Below are 14,027 nucleotides of genomic sequence, written 5' to 3' on the forward strand. Positions count from 1 at the left end.
GTTTAACAATAACACCACATGAAATTGATAGATTTCTTTGAATCACTCATTTGAAATAATTCACCATGACTAAGTCATTAAAACATGAATATTTATGAATTTGTAAATTGTGGTTTGTATTTTGCCTGTTAGAGAAATTGCATATCGTTTTACATACATTTGACAGGGACTGATGATATGACCTGATATATATATATATATACTGATTTCAAAATAACATTTAAAAGCATAAGAGAAAAGGCGTGCTAACTGAGACTTATTATCTTTTACAGCAACACAAGACCTGCGCGAAGGTAAGTCTTTGATCTTCTTACTGTTCAAAAGAAACTATAAACTGCATGGTTAGCTGGGTTGCGCTCTGTTTAAAATTTTGGTTTGGACTCTTTTTCTTTTCACCAGTTTGACTTAAATTGACCACACAGGATGCAGACCTTGAATTTGAATGACAGAGAGTGAATTTCTCTCTGTAAATTTCAGTTCTGATACAGAATAATTATCACAGTGGTTTGTATTTTGATCATAATTGCAATATCTATAATAATCATGCTTAAAAATAGCCAATAATATTTTCTCCTCTATAATGTTATAGTAAGGGTGATAAACACATACTCCAAAGCCATCATCTATGAATTTGATTAGCTTCCTTTTTAAGACTTGTGACTGAAATTTACAAGCAAGTCTTATTATTCATTAAAAAAAATCTTCTGAAAATGAAGTTTCAGTTCTGTAAAACATTATATTTGCAACCTTATGTTATACATTACATTGTGTATGCATACAACAGAATATTTTATGTTTAATGTACAAAACGTTTGAAGTTTAATACTTGGATAGTCTGTATCCTGTTGAAGCCCTTTTGAACTGCAGAGACATTGGAAGTTAAGAAGTTAACTTCACTGAGTTTAATTCTGTTTCCTTTAATTCAATTAGCTATTCTATTTATAGTTTACTAAGTCAGTACAATGTCACTTAAAATTCAAGAGTTGAACTGCACTAACCACATACAAAAGACATGTATTACCCTCACAACTGTTGTAAGAAAGACAGAGAGAATGAGAAAGCAAGAGGGAGCTTTTAGTTGTGTTTTACAGATGTAGTTTTATCATATGACATCATTTTATGAACAGGGGATAGTCTGTACTCAACATCAGGAAAGCAAGTGTGTGGTTCAAGAGATTACTTTGCTTTCATCCCTCTACAAAGTTCAGTAAAGGTGATAGAATTCAACTTCGTTCAGTCAAGGGGACATTGAGTCACTAGAGAACGTTTCTTTGTTTAATGTGATCTGAACTGATCACAGCCCTGACAGCTAGACTGTTACAGATGGACTCACTCAACATCTTTCACCATGCATTAGTGTTGTCTATTCATCAAACTGTAGGCCATGTTTAAATTGAGCCAGTTTATTGCTCAGTGATGTTCAGTGTCTTATCAAAAACGGTTTCTGATTCAGCAGCCAAGCAGATCTCCAACAGATGCACATTTATCGCAATTGAAGATATTTATTTGAAATTGAACACATCCATAAAACAAGGGAAGAGATAAGAGTGTCAAATACTGAGATTTGTCTAGAGATAAAACATCTATTCAATTCTGTTTGAACACAGAATAGAACAACAAAAGCATCAACAACAAAAAAATGTAATCATTTTTAGTAGAAAAGTCAGAAAATTTGGTAACTTTAATGATCTGCTTTACATTTATTAATGAAGCTTATCCAAAATGACTTTCAGTTAAATTCACTTTATCAGAGTTTAAATGCCTGTTGAACACATGAGTATGACAAACATTGGCTCTAGTGTAGTCCAGTGTCATATACAAGATATGTTTTGATCATATAGTAGTAAAAGGATATTGCTACCATTCAGCTGGTCAGTAGGATGAAAACATGCTCCCCTTTACCATCGAAAGGAATTTTTATGGGTCTGCAACCCTGGAAATAAACCAAGGATTCAGGATGCCTTACTTAGCCAGCAACATGATCAGGGCTTTGCAGTCATTAAACTCCTGAGTTTTCAATGCAGGTGGCCCCTTCATGAGAGTGAAAGCTTTGTGACAGGTGGATAAGCTGTCACTGCACCGCAGCTGCAGTGATAATGCTGTCACTCTCCTGTTACATCTCTACCAGAAACAACCTGTCGGTGACAATTCCAGGACAAACTTTTCACTTTGCAATACATGGGCCAATACATGTTTCATTAATTGTGAATCTGAAAAATGCATAGACTCCCAAAATCTCCATATCCCACCTTTCTCTCTCTCTCTCTCTCTCTCTCTTTCTTGGTACGGCTCCAGTGTGAAACACATGTTCAGAGAATAATTTACAATAGCCAGAAATGCCCATCATGCTCAACAAAAACTGCATGGAATGAGTGGTCATAGCACTGACCACAAGATTTGGCCACAGCTTGATAAGAGCTATGATAGCTCAGCTCATAGCTTCATAACTCAGTCAGTGTCACCATTTGAATCCAGATTCCTCCACTCATGTGCTGACCATATACAATAAAAAAAAACTATTAGTCATTGTAAAATAATTAAAATGATTATGATTAACTCTGAAGAAATCCCACAGTGATTTATGTGTTACGTGGCTTTGTGATGTGGTTATGACCGATTAAGTAATGTCTTCGGCAGTTTTAAATGAATTCATATTGCAAGAGTAAACATATTTGATATATCTAAAAAGCGTAGAATGTCATGCAAACCATGAAGATGATGTTATTAGATGATTTCTCAGTTAGAAAAGGTTATTTAAAATACTTTAAAGACTGAGTACTGTTTAACACTATCCAAACCTTGAGGAGTACCTCTTCACTCCCACAAGAAGGCATTGCATCCCTTTTTATAAAGACCAGATACCTTGTTGTCAGTTAGCCAGAAAGTGCATTCAAAAGGACAGTCCCAGGACTGTCCTCAATTTGCCCCCTCCTCCTCATCCCTACAGATCCACAACGCAAAAGCCCTGGTCCACCTCCAAACCAAACACCTATTGGTGACTCTCTAATAATTTTTGCTCACTATATAGTGGCTGGGCTGTACCTCCTCTCCTTCTCTCTTTAGAATTAGTGCAGGTAATTCCACTAGAACACTTATATAGCTTCTTTTGGTTAAACATGCCTCTTTGTGAGTAATAATTCATACATGGGTAAAGTTGTTTCATTCAGATATATTGAAGGTTGCGAGGTTGTTGTCTCTATCTGTTACTTGCTTGTTAGTTCATCTGTTTGGAGTTTAGATGTTGCTGAGGGTGCGTATTTAGCAAGTGTGCCTTGGTTCCATTTAAAGTCTGTTTTATTCGATGATAGAATCTCTTTACCGTTTGAATTTATTTCTTGTAGTTAATGTTAACATTTATTTTTCTATCCTATGTTGTGATGCAGTAACTTGTTTATTGAATTCGAAGGGTTTTATTGTACTTGTCACTTTATTGGTATTATTTAATATGTGTTAATGCTGATTAAGAGTTGTTTGAACATTTTCTAGGTTCAGTGTTCAGAACAATGAACTATAAACTAGAATTTTCAGAATAACTGTAACTTAACTGGGTTCAGATTTTTAGATAAGGTTGTGGTTATAACTGAGTGATATTAGTACTCAGCCTAATATTCACTATGAACCATTAATTCTTAGCATTTAATTTGCCATGTTATTTATCTTAACCATTAACATGACAAACTGAACTGGATGACAGGATCTCCCTCTATGAGGAGTTACCTAATATGTATTAAAACATTATGGACAAGCAAAACAAGATCTGTGTTGTAACATAAATTCTTTGGGGCTGGATGTATGTGCTTAGCAATCTTACTTTAATGAATTGTTATCCAAATCCTAGTCAGGAAACAGGCAAAAGGTCGAGACCAGGAACAGATATATGATGGCGATCCATAAATCACAAACAGGATACTTGGCAAGTAATACACACTCAAGAACACTCTAATAATTGAGAGACTTTTCTCTTGAATATATATATGCGACATTTGGGGGGTGGGGGGGATTTGCCCCCCTAAAATGTTCGTCAACTCACTTTAATTATGGAGTGTTTACATTTGTTAAAACTGTATCGTCACTGGCGGCTGGAAACCTTCTATGTCCAAAACCGTTACTTTTCAGGAAATTAAGAAAACCCTGTGCTTTTAAAATAATTGAACACCGCGTCGTCAGAGTTAGTGTTGCATCTTTATATATGGTCTGATACTTGCATGTGTCATTGTATTATCAATATTTTATCAAAATCAAGCTCAAATGGAGTTACGAGGTCTTTGACCAGCGAATGTTGAGATGCGTGTTTTGTCCGTCATTGATCAGAACGGTGGCATCTGAGGCAGTAAGTGTATTGCATTAAGTTATCATCAACTTACAGGTGACAAAGTTTATTGTGGCTCTGTGTGCACTCAGTTTTTTCCTGTCATTAAATACATTTGGCCAGAATCTCTTGTTATTAAAGATTAGGTGATATGAACAGGCTACTAAAGACAGTATTGGTTATGGCTAGATGTCAAATGCTAGACGAAACTGCTCTCCAACCTACCGTGGTTTGCCTGCACTCTACTCCGCTCCCACATGTCTCAGGCCTCAAATAGCAACATAAAACATTAGCCTTTATAGACTTATATCCAGAGAATCTGAGATCTGATAGGCCTGACCAGAGAAAGGAGGAGACAAAGACGTGACAAATACGTTTCGTTCGTACGTGTGTGAGAATATGATAAAAATGTTTGTAGATGGCATTTGAAGCAATTTCATGCGTTGCTTTTAAAGTGATTATGTAGGTTTACAAGAATGTATTATAATTAGGTGAACTTGATTAATATCAGTCATAGTATATACAGTACAATAATAATCTATGTAATAATAACTATTTAATAATTGATAAACATTTTTCTTTTTCCCTCAGCTACTCAGAAGATACATGCAGGTGAGTCATTTTTAAAAGTTATTGTGACTGATTGCACTTGTGTAGCAATAGATACTTAAAGACACCAATAACAGTGGTACACATATGTAGTATCCTAGGGTTTGGTGTTTTCAGGTAGAGAATAGCCTATTGGATTTAGACATAATGTAAAAAATTAATAGGGAGAGGTGGGAGTGAAGTGCGGATAGAATAGGCATTTTCAAGTCTCATTAATAATAAAGTTAACACTCAGTAAATCTCTTCACAGAGTATGAGAAGAAAAAAATGGAAGAAGTGAATGAAGGTGAGTATACTTCTCTAATTGTTATTGTCATTTCCTGTATGATACCTGATGTCTCGCTTTTACTTGTCACAAGAGTGAACAGTGTGGTTGCATAGCTAGTATATTGCAGAAAGACTAACTAATTTAGACCTTCCTTTTGAAATCAACCAGTGATATTTCTATTATTGATACAAACTGATGACCATTTTGACTAAACATCCAGTCAAAGAGTGTTAGTTTGTGGAGAAGAGTGTCATGACTGTTTTAGTTTTTTAGTGGATTACTGTAGGACTAGTGAATACTTGTGGAGAAATCTGAGTGGAGATATGGTGAAGGAGAATTTGGGCATGTCATACAATATCCACGCAGCAACATCACAAGGGAGCTTCAGCAGCTCCTACTGACCAGGATGGAGTTGTAGTAGGCTGTTCTGGAGATCACTGAAGTCTGCATGGGGTGTGGATAGTCAGGAATGGTCCTAATGTTGTAAAGAAGGAGAAGGTTCTGGTTATAGCAGCAATTTGCTAAGTACAGTGATGAAATTGTTAGTCCCTTGTCACATCTCTGCCCAAATACAGGAGATATCTGGATAACAGGGTCTCCCATTACAAGCAGTTAATGTCTTGATATAATATAAACAAGCTATGATCATTTAAAGTCATACCATTATGAATGGAAAAATAGAGCTTTCATCGTAGGCATGAAGTATGAGAATTTAAAATGTTTGAGTTTTAAGTGATACAGAAACAGTCTGATCTGTGCTGGTGGGCATAGCGGTATGCATGTTTGTCATTTCATGTCAGAAAATGTGAATATTTGTGGAATCCTTCAGTAAAATGCAGCAATAAGGTGACAGGTAAAAAGACAGAGAGAGAGAAGGGGAGGATATTAAGCCTCAATGTGGGGCCCAAATGCAGAGGAACATGGAGTGTTGAGTGTCATTGATTTATAAATAACCCTGAGTATTCTAAGAAAGCTAACAGTGCTTTTAAGAGAAAAACACCTCTTGTATTTCCTGCAGGACTCATCCTGAAGCACAGCTTTATAATTTAACTTTATACAGTCACTTATATAGCTTATATATGACTTTACAATCATTTAACACAGAATATCACAAAATGATCTTAATTACCTAATGTTTATCATCACAGAAAATAATGTAGATTAGGCAGGGAAGAGGTCTACATATTAAGGACAAACATTATATGCTTTTTAATTAATTTTTGTTCAACAAGTGCATACAGTACGGTGTGAAAATGATTAAAAAGACTTTTTTTGGTATGTGAAGCAATATCATGGATTGCTTTGTCAGGTAAATACCACAGAGCAGGACACAAGTGCGGACTAACTGAAGTGATCTTTAATAACAAGGAGTTTGTGATACAAACTGGATCAAAAAAGGACAGGATTCAGTCTGGATACAAACACATAGAACACTTGGTAAAAGGTACAGGGTTACCAGGGGACCGAGTTGTAAGCAGTGCTTTAGAATATTGAGAGAGCAGGCTTAGTAAACACATGGAGAGTGTAGACTTTGCAACGGGCCAGTTAAACAGAAGGAGTTACATAGAGGGGTAATCAGAGGGTAAGAGAGTGAAAATAGGTGAAAGGGGTGATGAGTGATCAGGAGGTCGTTACATGCTTTTAAAATGATCACATTGAAAATATTACATAATTATTTCAATGTAGATAATATTAATAATACTGAATAATTTGTTCTTATTAAATAATAAGATATATGCAGGGCTTCTAAACAGATTTTTTTTCAACCGGTTTGTTCTGAGCAGAGTCGGTATTTTAATGTTTGCAGTTTTGCTTTCCACCTTAAAATTATCGTTCCTGAACCAGTTAGAACCAAATGAAATACTGGTAAATAACATTCCATGTAGGGCATTAGGCTTTTTCTGTATACACAAATGAAGACACGGGTTGTTTATGCCAGGTTATTTATTGTCAAACAACAGCTAAAATGTTTAGGCTACTCAGTAGCCTACAACAATAGCACAATAGCTTATGCAAATAAATAACAGAAATAGGCTATGTAGCTACAACCTTTATGAACAATTAGCTTATATGGCCAAAACACTTGTACCATTGTAGGCTCAAACACTGATGAAAATGATTTATAATAATATGATATAATATGATATAATAAGGTATGATTTATATAATAATTTATAAGGTGCATAGCATAATATTTACTTCCTCTGGCTGCAAATAGGGAGACCACACCGCATTTCACTTTCATGCTATATCACCGCCTGCCACTGGTAAATTTATGTCCGCTGTCTGAAGACGCGAGAGAGTGAGGTTCAGAGGTAGACAGGAAGTAAACTCCGCACCAAAGTTATTGCAAGCAGAAAATATTTTGATTTGTTGTAATAAATAAGAGAACTAAAAAATAACATTATAGCTTACCATTATTTCATATAAATGTTTCTGTTCCAGAACATTAAAAATGTGAAGAGTCTGGTTTCGTTTTTGTTCATAGTGAAATATCAATAGTTTCTAGTTTTCGGTTTCATTCCTTGAACTGAGGAACATTTTTTTCTTTTTCTTTTAGCTGCTCAGAAGATGCGTGCAGGTGAGTGTGACTGTTTTTTTGCTTGTTTGTTTGTTTGTTTTTGTTTTGTTTTGTTTTGCAACTCTAAGATGTCTAGGTTGGTTACAATTACCCAGGAACAAATTAATATGCTAAGCAACAGTGTTATATATGTGGTGCTGGAACATCAGGAAAAAATGTTTGTGCAGAAAACAAAGTGCACAAGCAAAATATTTCTTATTTGCAGGCTTATTTTGCTAAGTGTCTGTAGTAATGGATAATAACTGCCCCCTGGCTGTTCTCAGTAATGGGGGGGCATTAATCAATCAATCAATCAATCAGTCAGTCAGTCAGTCAGTCAGTCAGTCATACACACAGAAATCTGAAGTACCTGTGGTCCTTTAGACACTGAATTAGGTACCACTGATCTTCCAGTCCAGTGATGCTTAGAAGACTTTAAATAACAAAACATGACCATCATTTAATGTTGCTAGGTTCTAACAGCTAAATTGCATTTAGCACAAGACACAAGACTATACTACATTAGGCATTGCATTAGGCACAAGATTGGCCAAGCATCTCGGGTGGAATAGTCATTGGTCAATATGAAACAGTTTTGCATATGTCCTTGAAGTATGTACTATGCGGTGGATGCAGCATTATTTTTGTAAACAATAATGGTAAACTTTTGGTGAGCCAGGTATGAGTATTTCTTGTATCACTATATTCTGACACATGACACTGACTTCTAACTTTATTTAGATCTTGTAACATATGAAAGAACTAAGGTAGATGGGATCCTCTTTGTGTACTGTGTTTGCTGAACATCTAATGACACAGCGAGATGTGTTCGAGGCCACATATGTTAAATAAAATTTTCTTTTTTCTTTCAGTGTCTCAGAGGATGCAAACATGTGAGTGTTGTTACAGATTAAAATGACACTTTGGAGAGTAAATTCACTACGCAGCCAGTTCACACACACAATGTTATACATATGTTTCAGTGTTTTCATATGTGTAATAATGGCTCTCGACACAGTCGTCTCCACACAAGTGTATATGGTGCATTTGTGAATTTTTGCAAACCTCCCAATCAGTGCTATTTGATTGTTTCTTTTTTGTATTATGTTAGATCTCTAGTTATGTTACTCTCTAAAAACACTGTATACATGTAAATGGCATTATGTCACTGACTAATTTGTTTAAGTTGCATGTCTTGTTTAAATGAACCACCTTGTTCAACCATGAAACTATACTGTAATAACATTGTAAATATCAATTGCTTCCCTTACAGTGCTTGATGTAAGACGAAGAAAATATGGAGGTGAGTTTATCTGTGATGATAAATGCTGTGCGAGTTTATATAATGTAGTAATATTTTACTGATCCTTTACTTGGAACTGTGTCTAATAATGATTCTTTATTCTTTATTGGGATCACCGTTAGCTTCCACAAAGTGGTCGCTGGTCTTTCTGGGATCCACTCGACAGCAATAACAGTCAATTTAAACAAACAATATTAAAAATGGTACTGTATTGAAAACAAGTAAACAACTAAAACAAAAAAGAAGACAAAACAAGCCAAACTCAAAAAATAAGTACAGTTACTCTACATATGAAACACTCAACCATAGAAATCTGCTCTGAAAAGCAGAACAAATTGTCATAAATATACAGCAACAAAACGAAATAAAAATAATCCAAGGTTCAGAAACGATAATAACCGCAATAACATCTATCTAAGATTCATCAGATTTTGTTTTAGAAACTTTTTGAGAGAAAATCTGTTTTTTGTCTGTCTGATGTTGATTGGAAGCATATTCCAAGCAAAAGAAGCCCTATAAAGAACAGTTCTCATCATACAGTTTGTTATTAGAATACCATTAGAATATTGTGGTCAATTACATCAAAAGCAGCTGTAAAATCCAGCTTTTTAAAATCCAGCTGCTGTAAAATCCAGCTGATGTAGTTTCCTATCATCCATGTGTGTTAGCCTTTAATCAGTCATGTGTACTAATGTGCTCGTAGACTGCCCTGGTCTATAAGCATGCTGTGCTTTTGTAAGTGGTCCATTTCTACTAAAATAAGTTAACATTTGAATAAAAATTATCTTCTTGAATATCTTAGTATGCACAGGGAGTATACTAATGGGTCTACAATTAGAACCAGTAAAACTTGCTTTTCCATCTTTGGGTAAGGTATGATTTTAGACTTTTTCCATAGCTCTGGACAGGTCCTATTAAGTAGACATCTATTGAAAATATGACATATTGGTTTGGACAGTTGTTTAGCTGCAGTTTAAAAAAAATCTGTCAAGGTTATCAAGGTTATCAGAATGTTTGTCATCTGAGAGAGAGAACAACATCTTTTCAACTGTGTCTTGTTTAACATTATCAAATACAAAACAACATGTTTTGTCCCTCATAATACTGTTAACAGTGTTGCATGTCATCTAGTTGCATACGAGATCTTAAGCTGCCTACTTTGTTGATAAAGAAGTTGTTAAAAGTAATTACCTACGTCATATGGCCTGGTAATGAACTGACCAGCACATTCCACATACTTCTGAGAATTGTGTGATTTCCTACACATAATTTCATTCAAAGTTTTCCATAATTTTTACTGTCATTTACAGAGCTGTGAATTTTCTTGCTTAAAATATACTTTCTTTTTGATGTAATTTAACTTAGTAACCCTATTTCTCAGATAACAATAAAAACTTCTATCTAAAGAGTACCCTGAAATAAGAGCAGTAACCGTGGCTTTGTCCCTTGTAACCATTAGCAATCTCAACTCATCATCAGTCCATGGTGCACTACTGCCCCTTACAGACCTTTTTCTAAGTGGAGCATGCTCATCCACCGCTCTCACTAATTTGTCCATGAAAATTTTTCGAAGCAGTGTTTACACCATTTTCCTGACATACCACCAGACCACTGAAAATCAGTAACATCATAACAGATGAGTCAACATTAAATCTTTTATATGACCTGCGGTAAACAATCTAACTCCAGACTTGGGCGTTTTAGTATTTCTTGTTAAAGCAATCAAATAATTGTCACTGCATCCCACTGCCTCTGATACTGCTTGTGAACACAGCTCTTGTATGTTAGGGGAAATATGATCAATACAGGCTGAATTATTAACATCTCCAGTGGTTGTGGAAATTCTCGTGGGTTGAGTCACAGCCTGGGTAAGATTACAAGCATCCGCTGTAGAAATCAACTTCTTAGGTAATGGACAATTTTTTGAAAACCAGTCACCATTCAAGTCACCAAGAAAGATTTACTTTCGTCTGTCACTATATCCAGATTTTCATGTATTTTATCCAAATATGTCACGTTATAACTGAGCGGTCTATAACAACACCCAACTAGAGATGGCTTACAATGTGCGTGGAAGGTGAATCTGTAGCCATATTACAATATCATTACTCGTGATATCTTTCCATAGCACAACTGAAATGTGCTCCTGAACATAGAATGCAACTCCACCACTGTATTTGTCCCTGTCTCTTCTATATAACCTATGTCCTTCTACAGCCAACTCGGAATCATCAAAAGTAGTATCCATGTGCATTTCTGACAGTGTTAAAACATGAATATTGTTTGAGAAGCAAATCCTAGTAATCTCATGAACATTATTCCTGAGGCTGCATATATTTAAATGAGCTAATCCCTTCCTTGGTAAACTAAATGACAAGGATGTAGTTTTCTCATTAGGACACAAAAAACAAACAAAAACTGCATAAACACTTAAAAATAAAACACAAATCCTTTTAAAAGAAAACTTTAGACTTTGGGCGCTTTAAGCCTGTGATTGAGTTTGTCCACCCCTGGGCATGATAACCAACTTATCATACTTCAGGCTGGTTTTATCACCTCTTTCTTGGGCGGCTTTCAGCTTGGGCAGCAACTCTTTCCTCCTCAGTTGTACAGCTTCTGAGAAGTGTTCATTTATGTAGATGTTTGTGCCCTTTAACTTCTTGGCAGAACAAGAAGTTCTCTGCTTGGCTTTAAAGTGTAAAAGTTTTACCATAATTTTCCAGGGATTCCCCCCCTCCTGGTACTGGCTAATTCTCTGGCACATTCAATATCCATATTTATGCCATCTAATCCCAAATTGCTTGATAGCATTTGTTAATGTTAATGTTAAGAGAAAATACAGATCAAAATACAGCCTGATTCCGTGGACAGCTATATTTAGAAGCACCCGACAGGATTACACTGATTTTAGTTAGATTTAGATGACCTCTAGATGACCTCTTGTCCTTGGAGGATATCAACACTAATAATGAAGCACTAGATAAGAAAGAGCAGAGGAATGAGGGCTATAATCAAACACTGCGTGATTCAGCCAGCTGTCAACCTTCATTTTCATAATCTGCAGCGGTTTAACCAACTAATTTCTTTACATTTTCTCTATTTTCCACAGTGGATGTGACTCTGGATCCTGATACAGCTCATCCTAGACTCATCCTGTCTGAGGATGGGAAACAAGTGAAAGATGGAGAGACACAAACAGCCCATCCTGACAAACAAGAGAAGTTAAATTATAATCTTGGTGTCCTGGGAAAGGAGGGATTCTCCTCAGGGAGATTTTACTATGAAGTGCAGGTCAGTGGGAAAACTGAGTGGGAATTAGGAGTGGCCAAAAAATCCATCGGTGGGGAGGGACAACTTACCCTGAGCCCTGAGAATGGATACTGGACTGTGAAGCTAGGTGCCAACTGGAGATATTTGGCTCTAGATTCTCCCACTGTTCAGCTCTCCCTAAGGCCAGAGATCCAGAAGGTGGGGGTGTTTGTGGATTATGAAGATGGTCTGGTCTCTTTTTATGATGTGGAGGCCAGTTGTCTTATTTACACTTTCATTTGTAAGTCTTTTCCGGAGAAACTCTATCCATATTTCAACCCCTGTGAAAGCTGGAATTTTAACCAGGATCCTCTGATTATCACTCCTGTCAATCACACTGGATGAGTTTTCTCCTTAACCACAAGAGCTGTGTGTGTTTTATGATTTCATTTTACCTCTAAATTCTTTTTTTTTTTAAATGTATGTTTGATCTGAACAATATTATAACACAGAGTGTGCAATGTTCATTGGCTTGCTTAACTCACTTAATCCCTTTTAAAAGAAAAGGATGTATCCTTGCTCAGAATAATGTTCCCAACTATGATTACATGCTTTAACTTTCAGTTATTACATAGCATATAATTAACATGCACAGACACTGGACACACTACTGTAGTAACAGTCCGTCAAGATAACTAAATTCAATAAACTAAACTAAAAAAAAACTAAATTAAAGCTCATAAAGTGTTTTTCTGTACACCTAAAATTAACTAATATAAGGGTGAAATTGTGTTTCCTGTCTGTTGATGAGTTACTGACCTGTCATTGTTGGTAGTGTCACTGGGAAAGAGCTGATTGTTGAGGCAGCAGGTTGCAGACCATAACACATAATGATACATGAGCTACTTTGTGATGAAAACAAATCTCTTAGCTAGTAAGCACAGTTAGCACAGTTACCATGGTAACCAGTGACTTGAATGTGACTGACAGTGACTGACATCCACTTTATGTCCCAGAACAGCTGAAGACCACAGAGACCTTTTTTCACAGGAAAGAACCAGTCCTGAATTAACAAGGGAGGAAACTAGCAGTGTTTCTAGTTTCAAGAGCTAAATTTGAAGATCTCAGCTTCCGGTAAGAGTTGAGTGGAGAAACTCTATTTTATCTAACAAACTTATATTAATTTAGTCACTCAAAAATCAAAGGGCACATTCCCACATTATTATCAGGATCTGATACCTGTTCATGCCAGTGCATCTTTGTCTATAACAGTGACCTACCACAGACACATTAAGGGAGGGGTTCTGAGAAAAGAGGTGGAGGAGACAATGAGGAGAATAAAAAGAGAACTAAATGATCAGTTACACTTACTAATTTATCAGCATGACTTGCAGAGTGTATATAGGTTTATTCAACAATCATCAACAAAAGCAGAAACTTTACAAGTACCAGTTTCCACTGAAGTAATCACCATCACAATTTAACAAATCTTAATATCACAAAATAGAGACATCACCATCAACACATTCAAACAATAACAACTCTTTAAGGTCATAATATATGTATAATTGTATGAAACATTTGAGTTTATGCTCAAACACACAGCTGTGCTGAGGTTGGAGAAGCTGGCTGTCTGAGTAATGGATCTCTCCTCTCCTCTCCTCCACTTTTCCTCCCTTCTTTCCAAAACTCACTGTAGACAAGAGGAAAAGTAGTAGACCTCAGAGAT

The 14,027-nt window shown here is 35.9% G+C and overlaps 1 protein-coding gene across 1 annotated transcript in view; it reads left to right on the forward strand.

Annotated features, from left to right (window-relative positions):
• LOC115816312 (butyrophilin subfamily 3 member A1-like) overlaps nucleotides 1–12,703 on the forward strand; it is a 38,272-nt gene extending 25,569 nt beyond the window's left edge. Inside the window, exon 4 of the mRNA XM_030779270.1 lies at nucleotides 12,186–12,703. Within this exon, the coding sequence (XP_030635130.1) occupies nucleotides 12,186–12,703 (518 nt within the window). The remainder of the gene's footprint in view (nucleotides 1–12,185) is intronic.
• The last annotated feature ends 1,324 nt before the right edge of the window (nucleotides 12,704–14,027 follow it).

The sequence above is a fragment of the Chanos chanos genome, chromosome 7 (assembly GCF_902362185.1).
Source record: "Chanos chanos chromosome 7, fChaCha1.1, whole genome shotgun sequence".
NCBI classification, from domain to species: Eukaryota; Metazoa; Chordata; class Actinopteri; order Gonorynchiformes; family Chanidae; genus Chanos; species Chanos chanos.